This window comes from Chiloscyllium punctatum, chromosome 39 (genome assembly GCF_047496795.1).
Source record: "Chiloscyllium punctatum isolate Juve2018m chromosome 39, sChiPun1.3, whole genome shotgun sequence".
In the NCBI taxonomy this organism is placed as follows: Eukaryota; Metazoa; Chordata; class Chondrichthyes; order Orectolobiformes; family Hemiscylliidae; genus Chiloscyllium; species Chiloscyllium punctatum.
The window spans coordinates 39102971-39127778 of NC_092777.1; the positions used below are offsets into that span (position 1 = coordinate 39102971).

The 24808-nt window shown below is 41.2% G+C and overlaps 1 protein-coding gene across 15 annotated transcripts in view; it reads left to right on the forward strand.

Moving 5' to 3' along the window:
• Nucleotides 1–428: 428 nt before the first annotated feature.
• rbfox3a (RNA binding fox-1 homolog 3a) overlaps nucleotides 429–24808 on the forward strand; it is a 1527015-nt gene continuing 1502635 nt past the window's right edge. For 4 of the 15 annotated variants that reach the window (XM_072558494.1, XM_072558496.1, XM_072558499.1 and 1 more), the window contains exon 1: nucleotides 429–694. Coding sequence is in view for 10 of the 15 variants with exons in the window: in XM_072558484.1 (XP_072414585.1) it covers nucleotides 1513–1520 (8 nt within the window). In the remaining 5 variants the exon portion in view is untranslated. Of the gene's footprint in view, nucleotides 695–1289; nucleotides 1521–24808 lie in introns of those variants that run through there. The other 11 variants (XM_072558490.1, XM_072558488.1, XM_072558491.1 and 8 more) reach the window with 7 other exon arrangements.

Consider the following 24808-nt stretch of genomic DNA (forward strand, 5'->3'; position numbering starts at 1 on the left):
AATGTTCCCTGGGTATACAAATCAATAAGCTTCGACGCATATAATCACAGCTCAGTATTTTGGGTTTTCTTTCATGAATTGTGCTAAAGGACTTAACCTACTAGACCAAGTTTCAGTTAACCAACAAAAGTGGTTTCTGCTTATTGGTTTCTTACAGAATTTAAATAGTTGTTCTCTGCAAAATGTAACCACTGTACCGTCACTAAAAGATTTCATCTGAAATAAGGAAATAAAATGGAATATTTACTATAGGCTATATTTGCACTTTATAAATAAAATCGTAGACTCTTCAGGAGCATCGCAAAGGGAACCCAAATAATATGAAGCTAAAGTACATTCATAAAGCCCAGGTGACTGAAGGAGCAACAATTATTTTCTGTTAATATTTTCAGCTATGCAATAAGAATAAATGAAATGAGTCAGAAGCCCGTTTGAGTCATGCTTGTATCTTGACAACACTAATTTATCGCCTGGAAGGGTCAAGTTAATTAGGCAGTCACCTCAAGTCATCGTCAGACAGCACCTGTCAGTTTGTGTGTTTGTGAGCATCAGTCGGAGCTGTCAGAGCTTGCGATGGTTGCTGAGGGGAGATGCTGACTGATCGAGCTCTGTGCTGCTGAAGGAAACTCTGATTGTCTCTGCCTCGGGATGTTAGCAACCCAACCAGCACTTTAACTCTGATCTGTACAGTTCTGTAAGTACAACATTTCATTGTCTTTTGAATGTGGCAAAGGGGCTGCGTGTGAAGACAAAAAGAGACAAGAGAGAAACAGGGATTAGGAAATATGAGGAATGGAGAGAAATACATTGTAAAGAAATGGACAGCAGACTAACGATATTTAATAGGAAAAAGAATGTTTATTTTCAACAAAAAATACCCTTTTGGGATTTAAAATTACTTTTTATGAATCTATTAGATCCTTTAAAGCACAATAGCATTTTTTTAGGATTAACTACTATTATTTTAGATTCTATAGGATTTGTTATAAGCAGGAAAAAATCTTGTAGTATTTTAGAACAGGTATCATATTTGGGAGACAGAAGTAATAATAGTGATGGGAATCTGAGACCATTACTGATGGAATGCAGAAGTGGATGAAGAAGGACAGAGACAGAGAGAATGCAATGATGTGAGTGATTATGGGCTTGGGCTGGGCTACTCATTTTCCTTTCTTTCTCAGACTGTTAGAGGTGGTTTGTAAAGCTTGTAAGTGTCAGAGGACACACAGATCCAATCTGGCTCCTGCTCTTTCTCTGAGGGCTGGCACTAGCAGCCACAGGGGCTAAAGGAAGGATGATGAGACAGTCAAGCTGAGGTCAAATACTCCTTAGCAGGATCAGTGAAAGAGTGGAAATTTATGGCTTTTACTTTTATCAGTTCACCTAGATGCACAACTCAGTATTTCCTCAGCTCTGCAAGAGACATGATGAAAATTAACTAAAATTTATGCCAGAGAGGACAGATGTATGTGATCTCCAAAAATAGTTCACTCAATACAAGGGTAAAGTTACATGTTAGCGTGAGTACTGAATCAGTAAATTTAAATATTTTTCTGTTTTTGTCCTTGTACGTGTGCTAATTTCATTAACATAGATAATTTACCTTTTAAATGAAATGCAAAGTGGACAATAAAGGCACCGTTTGCAATATTGACTTGCATGCTGCTGCTAAGTGTTTCTTCTGTACTGCTCATCAGTTATATCATTTAACATTTTGAAAGGTTACAGAACGGAAGCATTTGTATTCTTTCATGCAGGCTTTTCATTACAAATAACTGCACATTTTCTGATGTTGTTGAACATGGCTTAATTGCCTTTGCCTGCTGTGCATTAAGGCAGCTTTTAAACACTTAGCACAAAGGGAACTGTTAATGCACAACTCTGCATTTACCAGAAGTTGAAACCTCAGTGGAAAACATTCTCATTCCTTTTACCTTCCTCGCCTACCTTTCTGTTCATCTTGCCTCATGTAATCATTCACAGCGGATACCTTGTAATATCTAAAAGTTTTGAATGGACATAAATGATGATGTTTATAATGACATTTTATATATAAAGGTATATTTTGCGTTCCATAAAAACCAAAGATACATGTACTTAGAATCTCAGAAGCAAACCGGGCTTCAGCATAAGTTGCACAAACAAATAATTTGTTATCAGATTTTTATATTTAGTTAGTAAATGTCTCTGTTGATAAATTGTTACAATTTGCGTGATTATTTTAAGTTTGTAGTTGGTAGGGTGTGAGCTATATATCTGTAATTTCTTATTGTAACATTACAATATAATGCTCAGAGCTGAATGACTATCACAATGAGGCTAAGAATGTCGGCTGGAAACATTGTGTTCTTCACCTTTTGGATTGGTTGCAAAGTGGAATAAATATAACCAGTGTTATGAACCTAGCCATGTTTACTACAGTCGGAACAGAATGGATGTTAAAAAAATAGTAATCAGAAGCGTAGCACCAGCAGGGAATTGTAAATTCTAGCCAAAAGGCATGTTCGAGGGTAAAGAGAAAACAGACACATACACAAACACGCATGCACACATGCACAAAAATCAGCTTAGTTTAGTTTTAAAATTCCAGCTAGCCAGGGGAAGACTGACTTATCCACAAGCTGTTTGATGTGGGATTGTGCGTAGGCTGAATTGGCCCATGGAGAGACTGATATCTAAAGAAATTGTGTAGGAATTTTTTTCTCTGCTGCTGAGCCCCAGGAGGCATTACTGACAGAAACGACAGTAAAGCAGAAGATCTCTTTAACATGCATCTGTGGCTGGTGGAGCTGCTGGATTCTGTGCTAATTATCTTGAGTTTGAACAGTTTCTAGTAGTAATGATTAGAGCCAGGAATCAAAAGCTTGATAACAGATAATAATGTCGTATTTCAAGCATGTTAACAGTCAGTGACAGCAAAAACAGCTCAGATGTGTAATGTGAGAGAAATTTGCTATGATTAAAAAGAAGGATGTATACTCAATTGATAAGGGTACAGAGAAAGAGAAATAAACAATGATGAGAAAGGATGAGGAGATGAGGGAGAAATTGGGATGAAAAGAGAGGAAGAGAAGAAGAAAGACCCAGATGTTCTCTTTGTACCTCAGACATAAATTTGCATTTATTGTGTATTTGGCCATGTTCATATGGTGCACAATTACTTGCTGAGAATGTGATTCAGACTACATGGTTTCTTGACATTAGCATTGAGTTAGGTCACAAAACAGAAGATTCACATATTCCATTACAAATACTTAATAAAAATCTGGCATTTTTTTGTGAGGATCAAACAGTTTAGTGTACGTAGCAGGCTTGTGAACTAATACTGTCCATTGGCCAACATGAATCTGGCAGTTAAACAGGAACATGTAGAAGATTACATTTGTTTTACAATACCTTAGTCTGATATGCACTGAATGAGATTTCATTTCTGCATCAAGAGTGTAAAGGCTGAGATGATCTGTTGAAAATTCCCATAGGTTCTCATGATAAAATTGAGTTTGAGTAGAGATATACAATTACTCATGACACGCTCATCATTGTATGATTGTATGTAACTGTGCAGATCAAGATGACATGGTCACGGAAGTATACATTGTTATATAGACCAAACAAGCTTTTCTTTCTAAGCTGAAATCCAGGGGCTAATTTTCTCTCATTGGAACTTTGACTGCCATTATTGGAAACCTATGGAGCACCGGGAATGATTATCCAATGTACACTTTGGTGGTGAGATTGCCCACAATATCCGCAAATTATTCCCTTAAATTTATAGTTCTTGATAGCCTCACAGTGAGTTAGTCAAAATAGCCATTCTAAAGCGTTAGATAAAAAACTCTAATTGCTTGACCACTGGAGCCAGGATAAAGGGTGATAGATGAATGGAATGGGGTGCGAGTTCTGACATGGACTGTGAAATATTGGATGGTGTCCAGTTTAATGTAGGAAGCCAATTGGAAGAACAGTTTTGAAATATTTTTAAACTTGGTCACTGTTTTTTGTCTTTACTTAATTTTTCTTTATTTCCGATCTGTTCAAATTAATACTTGTCAAACAGTCTCACTTTGGGTATATCATTGAACTGGATGCAAATTGCAGTAACAGTTGCATTAATTCTGCGAAGTATTTTCTTTTGATTAAGCGTCTATTAAAATTCATCTATATATCCAGTTCTGTGGAACTTGTATCTCAGTTTGACTTTACTCAGAATTAATGAATTAACTATGTTGTTCTAACACAGCAAAACGACATTCTGATACATCTCCAGGTCTAAGACAATGCTTTTTTCACTATCTTTTACGACATCCTTCATGTCTCCAGTTCTACTTTACCCATACAAAGTTATGCTATTCCACCTTAGCATTTTCAGGGAGGAAAAATGAGAATGCTGCCAACTATTTCAAAGTTACAAATCACACAACACCAGGTTATAGTTCTGATTTGGAGATGCCAGTGTTGGACTGGGGTGTACAAAGTTAAAAATCACACAACACCAGGTTATAGTCCAACAGGTTTAATTGGAAGCACTAGCTTTCGGAGCGACGCTCCTTCATCAGGTGGTTGTGATGAAGGAGTGGCGTTCCAAAAGCTAGTGCTTCCAATTAAATCTGTTGGACGAGAATCTAGTATTGTGTGAGTTGTAACTTTGTACACCCCAGTCCAACAGCGGAATCTCCAAATCATGCCAACTATTTCTATCTTCTAAATGAGTCCCAAAAATTAACTGATGGCTGTTCTCAAAATATAAATGCTTTGTTTGATTTTATTTCACAAAGAAGTGAGTAAGTAATACCTTGCAAACTATTCTACTGAAGCATCAGATGAAACAAAGTTTTCAGTCAGTTCTATTTTGTGTGAAGAAATTCAATGATAGGAACAGATAAACCAATGACAACTGTTCCATTCTAATTAAAACTGTGAGGGAACAGAAAGATCGAATCCCTTTGATCCTTGATCTCCAACTGAGCAGCACAGCTTCTCAGAGCCTTTGGGTACAAAAGCTTCACTGGTTAGTTGAATGTTCATACAATTTGACCATAGGCCTCTTCTTCATTTAAACTTGTGCTGGAATTTCATTATTTGTTTCCAATTTACAGGATAAGATACAAACAGAAGTGACTGGGAGATGCAATGGGTGATCACATCAGTATTTTTAAAATCTCAATTTGAATGCAGCCCAGCCATATAGAATAAAAGGTACTTTTCTCTGTCAACAGATAAGGGGATTACATGAAATCTGTTTGATCTAACGCAATCCATTTCTCAATGTCATAAATTTACAGCAAAAACCTGCCAGAAATTTACGAATAGATGCTGGATTACACGTTGGGGCAAATAGTGAGGAAAAAAACTGGGAGATTGCGTGGAACACATAGCCAAATTCAGGTAATAGATAGATTTGCAGCAAGTACATTTTAATATAAATGTGTGTGAAGGTGCACAGTTTAGGAAAACCAATGAACACCTAGATTATGTTCTTAATGGAATGGAGCAACATAAATGTTGGATTTTTATAAAAGCATTGCCTGCGGAGAAAAGCATTAGAAAGATGAAATGGTATTTCAGAAATAAAAATAGAAAGTGCTGGAATAATCAACAGCTCTGTCAGCGTCTGGGAAGATAGAAACAGAGTTGATGTTTTGAATCAAATGATTCTTATTTGGATATGGTATTCCAGGTTTTATACCTTGGACTATTTAATAAATAAAGCAATATTTGGCAGTCTATACAATGTTGCTTTGGATGCAGTTTGAGTTCTCTGTATAATTTTCTAGAAGTTATAGTAGAGTCAGGGAAATGTGGAGCATAGATTTATTAAGGTGATAAAAGCTATGAGAGCATAAAGTTATGCTAAGTGACTTGAAAAACCAGGGCTACATTCAGTGGAGCAGGGAAGATTAAACATTATTAAAATATGGAATATATTGATAACGGGTCATTATCCAAGCTGCAGATTATAATATTTTATTTTATTCTTCCATGGGATGTGGGTAATGTTGACAAAGCCAATATTTATTGCCTGTCCAAAATCTTGACTTAGTGGCAATGAAAGAACTTTGACATAGTTTCAATTCAGGATGCTCTCCATGTAGAATGAAACTTGCAGGCAAGGGTGTGTCCATCCAATTCCTGCCTCTACCCTGCTCAGTACTTGATGTCAGGGGTTTGGAAGGAGCTGTCAGAGGAGCCTTGGCAATGACAACCACCTTTCTTTGTGCTTGGTATGACTTTAGTTAAATGCTGCTTTCATGTAAAAGGCAATCAGTCTTGTCTCAATTTTAGAATGCTGTCTCCCATCCATAAAAAGGAGCCAGATGATCCTGACATCACTGAAAATGAACATTAGGAACCACAATACTGGTCAATGAGTATTTTTTCATAACATTGTTGATGGCATCCTACAGAACTTTATTAATTTTGGAGCGTAAAGCTGTCGGGCTGTATTTGGATAGACTGGGCTTGTTCTGCATTTTCTGCGCAGATTAAACCTGAAAATGTACTATATTCTTGAGTATTTCCTTGTGTTTCCCTTCAATTGGCACAGCCTGGCTTAGGGTGGAGTATAAGTCCTAACCACTACAACCATCAGGTTTTCAAGGTCCATTGCCCTTGCCCAATTCAATGTGTTTAGCTGTTGGTATCATGTAGAATGTGCTCAATTTGTGGAATGTGTCCAATTTGTGGAATGTGTCCAACTTGTGGAAGACTGGCATCTGTAATGCTGGAATCTCAGGAAGAAGTAGAGATGGATCATTCACTTGGTGCTTCTGGCTGAAGATGGTTGCAATAAGAGCTCTATCCAACTCTTTCTTAAACAAATCCAGAGACTAGGCCTCCACTGCCTTTGGGGGCAGACTGCATATAAGATTATTAAAGGATTGGACACTCTGGAGGCAGGAAAGGTGTTTCCGCTGATGGGTGAGTCCCGATCCAGAGGACACAGCTTAAAAATAAGGGGTAGGCCATTTAGGACAGAGATGAGGAGAAACTTCTTCACCCCAGAGAGTGGTGGGTGTGTGGAATGCTCTGCCCCAGAAGGCAGTGGAGGCCCAGTCTCTGGATTCATTTAAGAAAGAGTTGGGTAGAGCTCTCAAGGATAGTGGAATCAAGGGTTATGGAGATAAGGCAGGAACAGGATACTGATTGAGGATGATCAGCCATGATCATAATAAATGGTGGTGCAGCTCGAAGGGCAGAATGGCCTACTCCTGCACCTATTGTCTACTGTCTATTGATTGTATATTATTGTGGCACCATCTCAGGACATGTGTAAAGAAAGTGTCAGAGGACCCTGTGTTGTTGGCTGAAATATATACGGCTGTGAATAATATTCAGTCAGGCTGATGCTTAATTCTGTGAAACAGCTATCCCAACTTTGACATAAGACACCAGATGTTAGTGGAGAGCACTGTACAGGGTTGATATGATCTAGCATGCTTTTGTCTTGCCGAGAGCCTAGATTATCTATCTGCAAGAGGGCAAAAAGGGGACATGAGATAGCTTTGGCAAATATAATTAAGGAGAATCGAAAGGGTTTTTACAAATATATTAAGGACAAAAGGGTCATTAGGGAGAGAATAGGGCTCAAAGATCAGCAAGGTGGCCTATGTGTGGAGCCACAGAAAATGGGGGAAATACTAAATGAGTTGAAAAGTATGGTGCTGGAAAAGCGCAGCAGGTCAGGCAGCATCCAAGGAGCAGGAGAATCGATGTTTCGGGCATAAGCCCTCCTGAAGAAGGGCTGCACTTTTCCAGCACCACACTTTTCAACTCTGGTCTCCAGCATCTGCAGTCCTCACTTTCTCCTAAAGATACTAATTGAGTATTTTATATTAGTATTTACTGTGGAAAAGGATATGGGAGATATAGACTGTAGGGAAATAGATGGTGACATCTTTCAAAATGTCCAGATTGCAGAGGAGGAAGTGCTGGATGTTTTGAAATGGGTAAAGGTGGATAAATCCACAAGACCTGGTCAGGTGTACGCAAGAACTCTATGGGAAGCTGGAGAAGTGATTGCTGGTCCTCTTGGTGAGATATTTGTATCATCAATAGTCACAGGTGAGGTGCCAGAAGACTGGAGTTTGGCAAGCGTGGTGCCACTGTTTAAGAAGGGCTAAAGGACAAGTCAGGGAACTATAGACCAGTGAGCCTGACCTCAGTGGTGGGCAAGTTGTTGGAGGGAATCCTGAGGAACAGGAACTACATGTATTTGGAAAAGTAAGGACTGATTCGGGATAGTCAACATGGCTTTGTGCGTGGGAAATCATGTCTCACAAACTTGATTGAGTTTTTTGAAGAAGTACCAAAGAGGATTGATGAGGGCAGAGCAGTAGATGTGATCTATATGGACTTCAGAAAGGCGTTCGACAAGGTTCCTCATGGGAGACTGATTAGCAAGGTTAGATCTCATGGAATACAGGAAGAACTAGCCATTTGGATACAGAACTGGCTCAATGGTAGAAGACAGAGGGTGGTGGTGGAGGATTGTTTTTCAGACTGTTACCAGTGGAATGCCACAAGAATCGGTGCTGGGTCCTCTATTTTTTTGTCATTTACATAAATGATTTGGATGTGAGCATAAGAGATAGAGTTAGTAAGTACACCAAAATTGGATGTGTAGCAGACAGCAAAGAGGGTTACGTCAGATTACAATAGGATCTTGATCAGATGGGTCAATGGGCTGAGAAGTGGCAGATGGAGTTTAATTCAGGTAAATGCGAGATGCTGCATTTTGGGAAAGCAAATCTTAGCAGGACTTATACACTTATGGTAAGGTCCTAGGGAGTGTTGCTGAACAAAGAGATCTTGGAGTGCAGGTTCATAGCTCCTTGAAAGTGGAGTCACAGGTAGATAAGATAGTGAAGAAGGTGTTTGGTATGCTTTCCATTATTGGTCAGAGTAAGGAGTACAGCAGTTGGGAGGTCATTTTGTGGCTGTACAGGACATTGGTGAGGCGACTGTTGGAATATTGCATGCAATTCTGGTCTCCTTCCTATCAGAAAGATGTTGTGAAACTTGAGAGGGTCAGAAAAGATTTACAAGGATGTTGCCAGGGTTGGAGGTTTTGAGCTGTCGGGAGACGCTGCACAGGCTGGGGCTGTTTTCCCTGGAGCGTCGGAGGCTGAGGGGTGACCTTATAGAGGTTTTCAAAATTATGAGGGGCATGGATAGGGTAAATAGGCATAGCCTTTTCCCTGGGGTGGGGGAGTCGAGAACTAGAGAGCTTAGGTTTGGGGTGAGAGGGGAAAGATATAAAAGAGAACTAAGGGGCAACATTTACATGCAGAGGGTGGTACGTATATGGAATGAGCTGCCAGAGGAAGTGATGGAGGCTGGTACAATTGCAACATTTAAGAGGCACTTGGATGGGTATATGAATAGGAAGGGTTTGGAGGGACATGGGCAGGTGCTGGCAGGTGGGACTAGATTGGGTTGGGATATCTGGTCAGCATGGACGGGTTGGACTGAAGGGTCTGTTTCCATGCTGCACATCTCTATGACTCTATGGTATTATTGTGCATTCCATAGCAGTTTGAGACAACTGAGTATCTTACTAAGTGATAAGACAGAACAGTTTGGAGCCAACCATATTTATGTTGTTCTGACGTCACATCGTCCAGACCAAGTAAGGTTGGCAAATTTCCTCTCCTTACAAGCAGTTGTGAATCAGACATGTTTGATAGAAAGCTAGTTAAGGAATAATATTTTGAGTCATAGTGCAAGAGAAATTGATTTTGACTAAATAGTGTTGGTGTGCCATGATGGAGTCAATATATTTCTTCAATATTCAAATTTCTAACTTGTATAACTTGATATACCCGGGGCACTCTTACTCATATGGACTGTACAGCTAAATACATCTGGTAGGCACCCTTCCATGCATAAAGGATAACGGGAATGTATCAGAATCAGAACTTTGGTGAGATTAGAGAAGATCATCTGCTGCATTTTTTCTGATGGCTGAACAAACTGGTTTTAGAATAATCAGTAATAAGTTCCAAACACGTCCCTTGTTGATGCTATGGAATGATCACTGCTGCCGTTATGTTTTCTGGTCTAACATCTGCTTTGCAGTTTCTAAAACCAGATGTCAGTGCAGAGTCAAACTCTTGCCCATAGCTGGTGTCACCATTTGCATCGACTGCCAGCTACATGTTCCTACTTATCATGATTGATATTGAGGGCTTTCATGTCAGTTTTGATAACATCCTTAAATCATAACTTTAGACGACCTGCTGGTCAGTTGGCAGGGGCTACCTCTCTGTATGGAATATTCTTTGTCATATCATCATCTTTCATCCGGTGCACATGCCAGCAAAGCCTTTTTTTACATGAATCGTTTTAGCAACGTTGCATATGTTGATGATGTTGCACTTATTGTCCAGGCAGACGCCCAGCTCATGGATTGTTGGTCCCACGCTTGTGTCATGTTCTCTCTCACCATCAATGTGAAGAAAACTATAGTCATGGGACTGGGTGTTGCCACACCACATATGATCAGAAGCAACAACATACCACTGGAAACAGTCAGTACATTCTGTTACCTTGGATTTATGGTGACAGACTTCAGTTAACCAATCAAACAGTCATGGAAAATAACAAACTGACCCACAGGACCAATATGGTTATCTAGAGAGCCTACATTGTCTTGCTGGCTGGCAACAAAACCTGGACAACTTACACCTATCAAGAATAAAGGCTCAACATAGTCCATCTCTGGTGTCTATGACACTGACTTAGTATCGCATGGGAAGACAGTCGCCAGTGCTAACTCTGGAAATAGAAATGCTTTCCATCTTTGGAAAGTGAGGCAGACGATTTAGGCACAGAAGAAACATCTTTAAATTCTGTCTGATGAGTTTAATGCTGATACTATGAACAAAAGTGGGATATGTTAATTTGCTGACATAATCATCCTCACATCGACAGGTACCAGCAGGTACATAACATTAAAAAAGTGCACAGAAGATCTTCAAAGTTCATTTACCATACGTTAACAGATCTTATGTAAGGGTAACAATGCAGACATTATACAGTACATATAAACATATATAATAACCTTCAACTAAATAGTATATATTTTTCAGTCCATCAATTTAGTTCTTTGTTGTGTCTTATAAATTCTAACTTTTTGTTAAATTGTGCAAGCCTGGCTAAGACCAGTACAACAACTAAAGGAAAGCTAAAATGTTCTCATCCCTGCCTCAAAGATGCTTTGTATGTTTTGGTCTGGATCATTAAGGGGATCATGAGAAGGCCGTATGAGTTAAAATGGTGAGTGTGGCCTGGATCGATATGATTCTGTTTTGCTTTATGGGTTAGTATAAGGTAAATGTGTTAAATTGTTTCCATCTGATATTGAAAAAATGGAGACACCATCTGGTAAACAGTCACAGCTTTGAGAATACAAACATTATTGTTTTGAGTATAAGGGACCACAATGTAATATGATTCAGCCTATACAGTCCTTTATTGCTTATAAGTGTTCAATGAACTGTTTTTAAAACATCTCCAGATGCCATTGTTATGGTAGATATATTTCCCAATTTTTCTCCGATTAATATATGCTTCAAGCCAAGATACATGGGAAATCTTTGGTCAAGAGACTGAAAAATAATATGGAACTCAGTTATTTCTGAACTCTGTCCCCTTTATTATTTCCAGACATTGTCAGTGACAAAGGGTCAATGGCTAAATGTTTGAAGCTTGCTGCATTAACAGAGTAAGTCAAGTTTCTGTGAGTGAAACAAATGCCTTGACCATCTTTACAAAGTTAAAGTGTGCAAACATGGAATGGGAAGATCTTGGTGAGGCTTTTGTGACAATTTTAACTGCTTAGCTAGCCTATTCCTGCCTGTAGTGTGGATTAAACTCTTCCCCAATGTGCATGGTTATGTTTATGAATGCTGAAGAAATACTTCAAATGATTTAGAGACACTTGTCAGTAATTTCTGCAGGATTTCTTCTAACCATCAATTTTCAGTGAGAGCCCCAGAGAAAAGGTGGGTGCAGGCAGTTCTTTAGGTTCCTGCTGATTGTTCAGGTTGAGTTGGATGACTGGGATACCCTAACAAAAATTATTGCTGGCTGCCTGTCAGAAAAGTGCTTGAAATATACTTTTGTCAGTTTACTAACACATTCAAATGACATATAGAACCTTTGTTATTCAAATTCCAACACTGAGAAAACATTTGCAAGTGAACAACAAATGGTCCAACACCTTCATGTTCACTCAATAGAAGTTATCTACAATAATTACAAACAACATTCATCTGTATAATGACAAATGTCTATTTGATGCCTCAAATTCATGTTACAATTTTAATGCAAAGTTGACTGAAGCCCCTGAGAATTGACTGTTTAAGCTCTTCTCCGGTGTTCTGTTCATCATCCGCTATAGTTCTGGTGGAGATGATGAGAATCCCTGCAGAAATTATCGTCCCCATCTGTTGCATTTTATTCCTTCACATAGATCCAGATACATGCAGCACTTAGCTAAATATACAATCCACATGTTAGAATTTTGTTTTTTTTCCTTCATAATAAAACTTTATGTTCTGGTACTAGAGAGTTGACACCACATTTAGCAGGAATAGCTATGAAATAAATCTAGTGAACAAAGTGCGCAGATCAAAATGAGCAGTGCATTATTCTGTCTCGACTCAAATAAACTTATGATCAGAATGCCTTGGGTTGGAAGCAATGTGCAATCACTAATTCCTTTCATCTGCAAACAAGATTTATCCAAAACAAGCAGTTGTAAGTGTAAACACATCGCATACCAGATCTAATTTGTGAAGACCATGCATTAGTTCTTGCAAATTTAAAAATTAATTTTATGTGTGAGCTAATTATTTGCAACTGAGCATATAGCTTTCATTTTTTAACAGAAACAAAATTTTAACAGTAGAAGTCAATCACCTACACGTAAAAATAAACTTCAATGTGACTTTTTAAAAATTCATTCATGGTTGGTGGGTTTTGGGAAGATGATGGTGAGCTGCCCTCTCGAACTGTTGTAGTCCATGTGGTATAGGGGCACACAGAAAGCTAAATAAAAATCAAAAGAACTGTGGAAGCTATAAATCAGAAACAAAAATCAGCAGGTCTGGCAGCATCTATGAAGAGTCAACATTTCTGGTCCAATAAACCTTCCTCAGAACTGATGGTAGCTAGGAAGGCGTTGATTTTTATGCAGAAGATAGGGTGGGGCGAGGGGGTAAAGAGTAAACAGTAGGTAGAACTAGGGCCCAAAGAGAGACAAGTGTAGTTGGACAGACAAAGAAGTTGATAACGGCTGGGAGGGTGAATAGCTGTTAATGGAGACTGTTAGTGGCTAACAATACGTATTGTGTAATGGCAGGCTATGTGATAACAAAGTTTAGTGTTTTGGGTGGGGGACTGGAACATGGGAGAGTTCAGGCCCTAAAATTATTGGTTAGAGACAAAAAACAACTGCAAATGCTGGAATCCAAAGTGGACAGGCAGGAGGCTGGAAGAATACAACAAGCCAGACAGCATCGGGGGTGGAGAAGTTGATGGCTTGAGTGTAACCCTTCTTAGGATCGAGAGTGGGTGGAGAAGAAGACATGTCCATCCAGGGCCCCAAACAGTCCTTCCAGGTGAGATAGGGGTTCACCTGCCTCTCTTCGAACCTACTTTACTGCATCAGGTGCTCCCCATGTGGTCTTCTGCACTTCGGGGAGACCAAATGTAAACTAAGTCAACGCTTCGCTGAGCATTTCAGCCAGGTCCGCAGGGGCTGACCTGACCTCCCAGTCACTCCCATTTTAATTCCCCTTCCCACTCCCTTTCCGATATCACCATCCTTGACCTCCTCCATTGCCACAATGAACCAAACAACAAATTGGAGGAACAACACCTCACCTTCTGCCTGGGCAGCCTAGAGGCTAGAAGACTCCAATTGAGTTCTCCAATTTCAAATGACCTCCCTCCCCATCTCGCCGACACCCTTGCCAGCCCCTTCCCTTCCATTCCACTCCTCCCTGCCACCAACTGGATTCATTCCTCCCATTGACCAACCAGGTCATACCCTCTACCTGTCTTCACCTATCTCCACTTCACCACCCTGCCTCTGCCATCCTCCTTATCTGCAGCTCCCCTTACACCCACCCCCAGTCCTGAAGAAGGGTTATGCCCAAAATGTCCTGATGCTGCCTGGCTTGTTGTGTTCTTCCAGCCTCATGCCTATTTACCTCAAATTATTTAACTTGATATTAAGACTGGAGGGGTACAGAATTCCAAAACAGAAAATGAGATGTTGTTTTTCCAGCTTGTGCTGATCTTCGCTGGAACACTGCATGAAGCCTGAGACAATGATGTTGGCCAGGGAACAGGGTAGTGTGATAAAGTGGCAGGCAATAGGAAGCTCGGGGTCTTTTTTGTGGGCAGAACATAGATGTTCTGTGAAGTGGTCACCCAGTCTATGCTTCATTTCCCAAAATGGAGAGGAGACCACATTATGTGCAGTGAATGCAGTAGACTATGTTGTATGTATTGCAGGTAAAGTGCTGCTTCACCTGGAAGGTATGTGTGGGCCCTTGAATACTGAGGAGGGATGAGGTAAATGGGCAAGTGTTACACCTTCTGTCGTTGCGGGGGAAGGTGCCGTGGGGCTGTGGGGAGGTGCCGTGGGGCTGTGGGGAGGTGCGGGGAGTGAAGGAAAAGTGAATCAGGGTGTCCCAAAGGGAATGGTCCCTGCAGAAGGCTGACAAGGGATGGGAGGGGAATATGTGTCTGGTGGTGGCATCTCTCTGAAGGTAGCGTAAATGGAGCTAATGATCTTCTGGATGTGAATGCTGGTGGGACAAGGGGAGCTATATTGCTGATGCAGGAGGGAAGAAAAGGGGTGAGAGCAGAAGTGTGGGAGATGGGTCAGACTAGATTGAGAGTCCTATTGACAATGGATTTCTACCCCACACACCAGGCCTTGTTTATCACACAGCCTGCTATTACACACTACCTATTATTAGCACTAACAGTCTCCATTTACAGCTATTAACCTCCCAGCCAGGTTGTTCTCAACTCCTTTGTCCAACTGTCTTCTCTCTCTTTGGACTCTATCCCCACCTACTGTTTACTCCTTACTCTCTCCCCCACCCTATCTTCTGCATATAAACTGACAAGTTCCTTGCTACCATCAGTTCTGAGGAAAGGTCACTGGACCCAAAACTTTAATTCTGATTTCACTTCACAAATGTTGCCAGACCTGCTTTTCCGGCAGCTTCTGTTTTTTTTTGCTGCAGTTAGACACTGAGTTCCAAGATTTTAACTCAGCAGCAGTGAAAGAATTATGATATATTTCTAAGTCAGGATGGTGAATGGCTTGGAGATGAACTTGCAGGTGTTGGTGTCTTCCTGTATCAACTATCCTTTCCTTATAGAAGGTAGCTCGTGGATCTCAAAGGGTTTGACTAAGAATCTTTGGTGAATTTCTGTGATCCATCTAGTACAACACAGGTTGTATACACTGGCACACACTGCTGCTGCTGAGTGTTGGTAGTAGAGCAGGTGAATGTTTGTGGATGCGGTTCCAAACAAATGCGCAATTTAGCCTGAATATTATTAAGCTTCTCAGGTGATGTGGGAGCTGCACTCAACCTGGAAGGTGGGAAATATTCCACCAATATCCTCAGTATTACCTTGTATGTTTGGACAGAAGGTGAACTATTTGCCATAGGACTCCTAGCCTCTGTTAAGACAATAGACAATAGACAATAGACAATAGGTGCAGGAGTAGGCCATTTTGCCCTTCGAGCCTGCACCGCCATTCAATATGATCATGGCTGATCATTCCTAATCAGTATCCTGTTCCTGCCTTATCTCCATAACCCTTGATTCCACTATCTTTGAGAGCTCTATCCAACTCTTTCTTAAATGAATCCAGAGACTGGGCCTCCACTGCCCTCTGGGGCAGAGCATTCCACACAGCCACCACTCTCTGGGTGGAGAAGTTTCTCCTCATCTCTGTCCTAAATGGTCTACCCCGTATTTTTAAGCTGTGTGCTCTGGTTCGGCACTCACCCATCAGCGGAAACATGTTTGCTAGCTCCAGAGTGTCCAATCCTTTAATAATCATATGTGTCTCAATCAGATTCCTTCTCAGTCTTCTAAACTCAAGGGTATACAAGCCCAGTCGCTTCAGTCTTTCAGCGTAAGGTAATCCCGCCATTCCAGGAATTGACCTCATGAACCTACGCTGCATTCCCTCAATAGCCAGAATGACTTTTCTCAAATTTGGAGACCAGAACTGCACACAGTACAGTTCTCATCACAGGATTCCTAGCCTCTGATGAGCTCCTGCAGCCACAGATTTTATGTCTCATCCAATTCATTTTCTGGTTAATGTCAGCTCTTGGAGTTGAAGTTGGGGATCAGCGGTGGTAATGCTATTGAATGTTAAGGGTGATAATTAGGAGATGTTTGTTTCCTAGCATTTGTGTGGCATGTATGTTACTTGCCAGCTATCAGCACAAGGTATCGTCCAGCTCTTGATACATTTAGACATAAATTACTTCAGTGGTTGAGGAGTTGCAAATTGTGCTGAACATTGTGCAATCATCAGTGAACATCACCATTTTTGATCTTATGATGGTGTGAAGGTCAACTAATGAATCAGCTAAACATGGTTTGATCTAAGACACTATTCTGAGGTGTGATGGCACATTTCAGGCAGAAAAAATAACCCAATTGTATATTTCACTCACATTCTGACAAAGTTATTTTGATTTATTTCTAAGTCTATTAATTTTTTTAACATAATTTTCTGAAAGTAATTTGTTCAGTTACTTTTTGGATACTGTTATTATTTCCTGTTTTCCACTCTTGTTGGTTGCCTGTTCAATAGACTTATTCTCCTTTGACTGAATGCATTTCAGATTTGGTGCATCAAACACCTGCATTCCATTGTTGGCTGTCATTGTGAGCTTGTTGTGTCTCACCACAAATGATGCTGATTTTGTCATCTTTCATCAATGCAAATCGAGCTACAGATATAGTAATAAACATTTTAATTTTATGAATAAAAATCTGGCAGTAACAAATCATCTTCGCATATTGCACTCTGCCTGATTGTCCTTTCTATGACAAAGTAGGGGAAAAGGAAAATTAAGGAGCATGTATTTGGTTGGTGGATATCGCTCAAAGAATGTAGCATTGGTGAGTGAAGGTACCTTTTCTGATGACCTGTATTTCAATCTGCGTGTTTTGCACATAACCATTGTGTTTTTCCAATCTTACATTTTTCCTTTTCCATTTACAGGCTTTCCCTGTTTTCAGCTGAGGTTCCCATACACCACCATTTTAAATTGTGCCTCAATGTCTGAACATTTTTTACGATTATCTTTCTAGTGCCTGACTGAGATTCATCTCAAAATCAGTTATTTTTAAGAAGGTTACAGGTCAATAAACTAAACAACTTCCAGTCTATGATTGGCTGTATCATTTTGTTTTCAAGGTGGTAAAAACAATGACTGCAGATGCTGGACACCAGATTCTGGATTAGTGGTGCTGGAAGAGCACAGCAGTTCAGGCAGCATCCAAGGAGCTTCGAAATCGACGTTTTGGGCAAAAGCCCTTCATCAGGAATAAAGGCAGTGAGCCTGAAGCATGGAGAGATAAGCTAGAGGAGGGTGGGGGTGGGGAGAAAGTAGCATAGAGTACAATGGGTGAGTGGGGGAGGGGATGAAGGTGATAGGTCAGGGAGGATAGGGTGGAGTGGATAGGTGGAAAAGGAGATAGGCAGGTAGGACAGGTCCGGACAAGTCATGGGGACAGTGCTGAGCTGGAAGTTTAGAACTAGGGTGAGGTGGGGGAAGGGGAAATAAGGAAACTGTTGAAGTCCACATTGATGCCCTGGGGTTGAAGTGTTCCGAGGCGGAAGATGAGGCGTTCTTCCTCCAGGCGTCTGGTGGTGAGGGAGCAGCAGTGAAGGAGGCCCAGGACCTCCATGTGCTTGGCAGAGTGGGAGGGGGAGTTGAAATGTTGGGCCACGGGGCGGTGTGGTTGATTGGTGCGGGTGTCCTGGAGATGTTCCCTAAAGCGCTCTGCTAGGAGGCGCCCAGTCTCCCCAATGTAGAGGAGACCACATCGGGAGCAACGGATACAATAAATGATATTAGTGGATGTGCAAGTAAAACTTTGATGGATGTGGAAGGCTCCTTTAGGGATTTGGATAGAGGTGAGGGAGGAGGTGTGGGCGCAGGTTTTACTGTTCCTGCGGTGGCAGGGGAAAGTGCCAGGCTGGGAGGGTGGGTTGTAGGGGGGGCATGGACCTGACGAGGTAGTCACGGAGGGAACGGGCTTTGCAGAAGGTGGAAAGGGGTGGGGAGGGAAATATATCCCTGATGGTGGGGTCTGTTGGGAGGTGGCAGAAATGTCAGTGGATGATTTGGTTTATGCAAAGGTTTGTAGGGTGGAAGGTGAGCACCAGGGGCGTTCTTGTTACGGTTGGAGGGGTGGGGTCTGAGGGCGGAGCTGCGGGATGTAGACGAGATGCGTTGGAGGGCATCTTTAACCCTGGGAAGGGAAATTGCGGTCTCTAAAGAAGGAGGCCATCTGGTGTGTTCTGTGGTGGAACTGCTCCTCCTGGGAGCAGATCCGGTGGAGGCGGAGGAATTGGGAATAAGGGATGGCATTTTTGCAAGAGGTAGGGTGGGAAGTGGTGTAATCCAGGTAGCTGTGGGAGTCAGTGGGTTTGTAAAAAATGTCAGTGTCAAGTTGGTTGTCATTAATGGAGATGGAGAGGTCCAGGAAGGGGAGGGAGGTGTCAGAGATGGTCCAGGTAAATTTAAGGTCAGGGTGGAATGTGTTGGTGAAGTTGATGAATTTTACACCTCTTCCCACCCTACCTCTTGCAAAAATGCCATCCCGTATTCCCAATTCCTCCGCCTTTGCCGGATCTGCTCCCAGGAGGACCAGTTCCACCACAGAACACACCAGATGGCCTCCCTCTTTAGAGACCGCAATTTCCCTTCCCACGTGGTTAAAGATGTCCTCCAATGCATCTCTTCCACATCCCGCACCTCCGCCCTCAGACCCCACCCCTCCAACCGTAACAATGACAGAACGCCCCTGGTGCTCACCTTCCACCTGACCAACCTTTGCATAAACCAAATCTTCCGCCGACATTTCCACCACCTCCAAACAGACCCCACCATCAGGGATATATTTCCCTCCCCCCCCCAACCCCTTTCTGCCTTCTGCAAAGACCGTTCCCTCCGTGACTACCTGGTCAGGTCCATGCCCCCCCTACAACCCACCCTCCCATCCTGGCACTTTCCCCTGCCACTGCAGGAACTGTAAAACCTGCGCCCACACCTCCTCTCTCACCTCTATCCAAGTCCCTAAAGGAGCCTTCCACATCCATCAAAGTTTTACTTGCACATTCACTAATACCATTTATTGTATCCGTTGCTCCCGATGCGGTCTCCTCTACATTGGGGAGACTGGGCGCCTCCTAGCAGAGCGCTTTAGGGAACATCTCCGGGACACCTGCACCAATCAACCACACCGCCCTGTGGCCCAACATTTCAACTCCCCCTCCCACTCTGCCGAGGGCATGGAGGTCCTGGGCCTCCTTCACCGCCGCTCCCTCACCACCAGACGCCTGTAGGAAGAATGCCTCATCTTCCGCCTCGGAACACTTCAACCCCAGGGCATCAATGTGGACTTCAACAGTTTCCTCATTTCCCCTTCCCACACCTCACCCTAGTTCTAAACTTCCAGCTCAGCACTGTCCCCATGACTTGTCCGGACTTGTCTGGACTTGTCCTACCTGCCTATTTCCTTTTCCACCGATCCACTCCACCCTCTCCTCCCTGACCTATCACCTTCATCCCCTCCCCCACTCACCCATTGTACTCTATGCTACTTTCACCCCACCCCCACCCTCCTCTAGCTTATCTCTCCACGCTTCAGGCTCACTGCCTTTATTCCTGATGAAGGGCTTTTGCCCAAAACGTCGATTTTGAAGCTCCTTGGATGCTGCCTCATTTTGTTTTCTGTTCAAACCTATACTGTTTTTGTTTTTATTAAAATACCTTTGCAGCTATTTGTTTTGATGCAAGGTCCTGACACCTCTTCCAACAGATGCTATGTGATCTGCTATGTACCACTGACATTTTGTGGCTATATTTCTTCCTTTTTTGCAAGAGGAACATCCGATCCCTTTTGTTGGCTATATCTCTTTAGTTCTGGTTTAATACCTATAGCTCTTCATCATAAGTTTTTTCAAAATAGGAAGGTCATTCAGTATCCAAGAAGCAATCTCCACAAGACCAGAAGTAAATTTAAAGTGACCTCTCCTTGCCTTGTAAGTGATACTTTTAACTGTACATCCCAACGTTCTATCTACTGCCCCAATTGTCCAGAAACATTGTACCAATGATTTAATTGATTCCTTCACTAAAATTCCAAAATCTTTTCCCCTGTTGTAACAATGTATGTGCATTTTCATTTATTACTGCACTTTATCTACTGCTAAAGTTTGTGACTATACCCAATGCTCCTCTGAATCCTTTGGATTTCATGCACATCATCATTTGTCACTGTTCTAAATTTAAAGTTATCTGCAAATTTCAACACTTTGGACATGATTCAATTCCCCAAATCATTTTTAATATTTATAAACAAAAGTGGTCCCAACCCTGACTCATGTAGTTCACTACTAACAATCTGGTATCACTCAAACACCTCCTCACACACTGTTGTCTATCACTTATCCACTTGCTGATCCAGTCTAACACATTGCCTCTAATACCATAACAAAATAATGCAGAAGTTGGAAAGCTAAAAGGAGAACAGAGAACACTGAAAATATTCAGCAGCCAGACAGCCTCTGTGAAGAGAGAGACAGAATGACTGTTTTAGGTCCAGAGATGTGCAGGTCAGGTGAATTGGCCACACTTCAATTGTCAATTAGGTGCATTACTCACAGGGAAAAGGGGTTTGGGTGGGTTACTCTTTGGAGGGTCGGGTGTGGACCTGTTAGACCGAAGGGCCTGTTTTCACACTGTAGGGAATCTAATCTAACCGAAAGGTCAGTGCCCTGTCATCAGAACACAGATTCTTCAAAGTCCTTCACCCTTTTCTCTCTTCACAGATACTGCTTGACTTACAGAGTATTTCCAGCATTTACTGTTTTAGATCCAACACATTGCCACCTAGTCCACGAGGCTGACATGATGCTATGCTCCATTATCAATCAAGTGCTTTTCTGAAGTCAGTCTACAATCTCCACTGCCTCATTTGTATCCACTAGGTATGTCACCTCAAATAAATTGAATAAGCTCAAATTGCTCCTAAAGTAACACTGCTAATTCTAATTACCTTTGTCCCTTTTTATTATGTCTCCAGTTGTTCCTCATCATAGTTTCAAACAATTTCCCCACAACTGCTATTACTTGCTGGTTTGTCCATGATCCCCTTCGGGAAACCAGGAGAATGCTACTTTTCAATCTCCTGATACGTGACCTGAGTTTAGAAGCTCTGGAAAATATTAGTGAGGAGATTTGTAATCTCCCGAGCCAATTCATTCAAAAATCCTCAGATGAAAGTTTCCAGAGCTTAAGGTTTAATCTAAAACATCCACAAGTGCCTTTCCTTGTGACTTTAAAGGTTTTCATCTATACTTGTCAGTAAACAGTTTCCACCATTTTAGTATTTCTTCTCTGTTTCATACATAAACACTGAATGAGACAATTCAGCACCTTCACTGTTTTCAGTCACCTCTCTATTACCACTTCTAAGCAACTTAACAGTTCTTTCAATCTTTTCCTTGTTTCTGATACATTTGAAGTAGTCATTGTTGTTAGTCCTTAACATCTATCCTGTTGTGCTCTCAATTTAGCTTACTTATGTGTCGCTTTGCATTTTAGCTAGTTCTCATAGATTTTACTTTCCAGTGCCTTTTCTGAACACTTTTAAGATTTTTTTGGCATTCTCTCACATGCTGAAATGGGCCAATCTGTACCATGTAAATTTACTGCTTTTCAAGACAAAAAGACTGTGTATAACTAAAGTGCCACAGTGTTGCTGAGGCAGCAACAGTATTTAACCAGCTGTGATGTGTGAATACTGTAAGATGGTCTCTGGAACTGAAAAGTCCAGTGGGGTCACTTCATCATTCATACAAGGTCATCAATCTAAACTTGAAAACACATTCCAAATGCCATCAAGCAGCTCAGGAAAGATGTGAAACAACTGCATTTTTAGCGAAACCAGCTTTGCTTGTGATAGAAGAGTGTGTTAGCAACAAAATGACTGTGCAAGAAGTGTTTATATTTGAATTCTGAAATGTTGCATGACAAGTCATAAAGATCAGTGTTGTGAGAAAGAGCCATTCTGTCCATCCAGTGTAAATCATGTATTATAAGATGACCCATTTTTTCCAGTTTTAAAGGTCATGTTTTTCGCTATATTCGGTATGTAACTTTTCAGTCTTGGCATGCGATACTCTCACGAGTCGTCAGGTTTAATTATTCTCACCACAAGTGCATGTTTTACTTACGAGTCCTTCATAATTGATCATGAAGGGTCAGGAGGCCAGGTGGGCTGTGTTTTGGAAGTGTTTTCAGAGTATAAGATACATCTACCCTTTATGTTAGAAGCAGATATCATTTCAGATGGCGACAATGGCTGGCATTTCTGTGTGTAAGTCACACCCATTTTTGATAAAATTTTCAAAGCTTCCAAGGCTGTTGGAACTGCAGACATCCATGCTACAGTAGTTTAATCTTTGTTACTATTGACAAAAAACACATTGTGGAGAAAGTGAGGACTGCAGATGCTGGAGATCAGAGTCGAGAGTGTGGTGCTGGAAAAGCACAGCAGGTCTGGCAGCCTCCGAGGAACAGGAGAATCAATGTTTGGGGCTAGAAACCTTAATCAGGAATGAGGACATTGTGATGTATTGTGTCAAAGCATTTTATCTTGCACTCATCAAGACAATTCACAAGAAATACCAAGGTAAAGGGAAAACAACATTTATATTGTATAACAAGAGCTTGTTAGTTGGTTGGTAAGTGGACTTGGATTGAAAAAGATTGGCATGGAGAATACAACAGTAAATGATTACTGGCAGGTAACAGCCAAATTTTATTTAAATGTTAAACCAGGTAGGTTGATTCTGACAGTTTTAACTAGTAAAATGTAAGAGTATGGCTGTCACCTATTTTGTTGAGTTGAAATAGGCACAGTGTTTACATGCTCTTTCTATCTGAAAAATACAGAACTCTGTATATTAATACATGAAGCTTCCAGTACATGCAATTTCACTATACTGTGAGTCTCAATTACCTTCCCACATTGGTTGTCATTGCAATTCTTTGCACACTCTGGAATATTTAGCACATGCAGTTAAATGTGGAATCACATTAACTGTTGTATATCATGCTATGAGTTTTGCAAATGTGGGCTGGTTGGATACAATCAGTTCCTTGCCTGTTATGAACAGCCATGGGGATATGCTGTTTGGTCTGAAATGCAATTGTTTGGAATTTACAGCCTATGTACCTCGTATCAAACCAACGCTGAAATTTCTGTTCCACATTACTCCTTTGCATGATTACCAGAATGTATTTTAGGCTTGATGGCAGCATTTCATTAGTTGTGAACATCACTGCTACTATTGCATTGTCACCCTGTTTGAAACAGTTAGCTTCACATTTTACTGAAATATTTGAGATGTCTTACAATTCCAGAGTATTCTGAGCTCTTTTTATGATGATATTTGATGGCTTTGGGTCCATTCATGAGATTGTGTGATATACATCAAAGATGATCTGATCAGGGTAGCCATTATCCCACAGGATGTGCCCTATTTGAACTTTAAGTTCCTATAATAAGCAAATTGTTTGGCCCTTTGTCAATTAAGCCAATCCTATACCACATAGAACTGTAGGAATACTAACTCATATCTTAATCTATGAGTAAAGGTAAATTTGCACTAGAGAATAGTTGAGAACCCCCAGTTGATTTCTCAACTTGGGCATTAAGGAAAGGAAGCTTACTTGATGTCTCCATTTCAAAGGTGAAATTGAATGCAAGATGGTGTCCATTATGTCATGTAGGGAAATTTGTAAATGCAGTTGTGAATTAAAGTACAGCAAATTTAGATCGGCCATCGTCATATCAAATGACAGAGCAGGTTCGAGGGGCTGAATTGCCTACTTCTGCTCCTACTTCTTATGTTTTTAACATTCTAAATATTTTATCAACATATTGGAGATATACAAGATGCAGTAGAATGAAAGGTGTCATTCCATTGAACGCACCTTTCTCAAGGAACCTAACAAAGCAGTTTGCAAAAGTCTGACCAAGTGGGGCCCATGGAAATACCATCCATATGTGGTATCGTTAAAAGTGAACCCAACCACGTGTGCTGCTGAATTCCTAAGTTCATTGAATTCGTACAATGGTGGTGGTCTTGATCACCATGCTTTGCTTGAGAGCTGCAATGACGAAAAGACTAACAATGTCTCATAAACAAATTGACATTATGTTGTGATCAATATAAGTCCATGCGGTGTTTGAAAATATGAGGAATCCTTCACTCTGTATGTGGAAAGCTTGCTCAAAACATGTTGCAACAATTCACTCAAACATTTGGTGATCCAGTCAGATAAGATTGAGAGCAAAGGGACACCTTATGTGTGTGTCTTGGGTAGCCCATACACACATGGATGCAGTGAGGTGTGAGGACAAGCCCTGTCATACAGATCAGCTGGCAGCTCATTGCTCTCACACATGTCCATCAAGCAAAGGATGACTATTTCAGTGCCTTTAT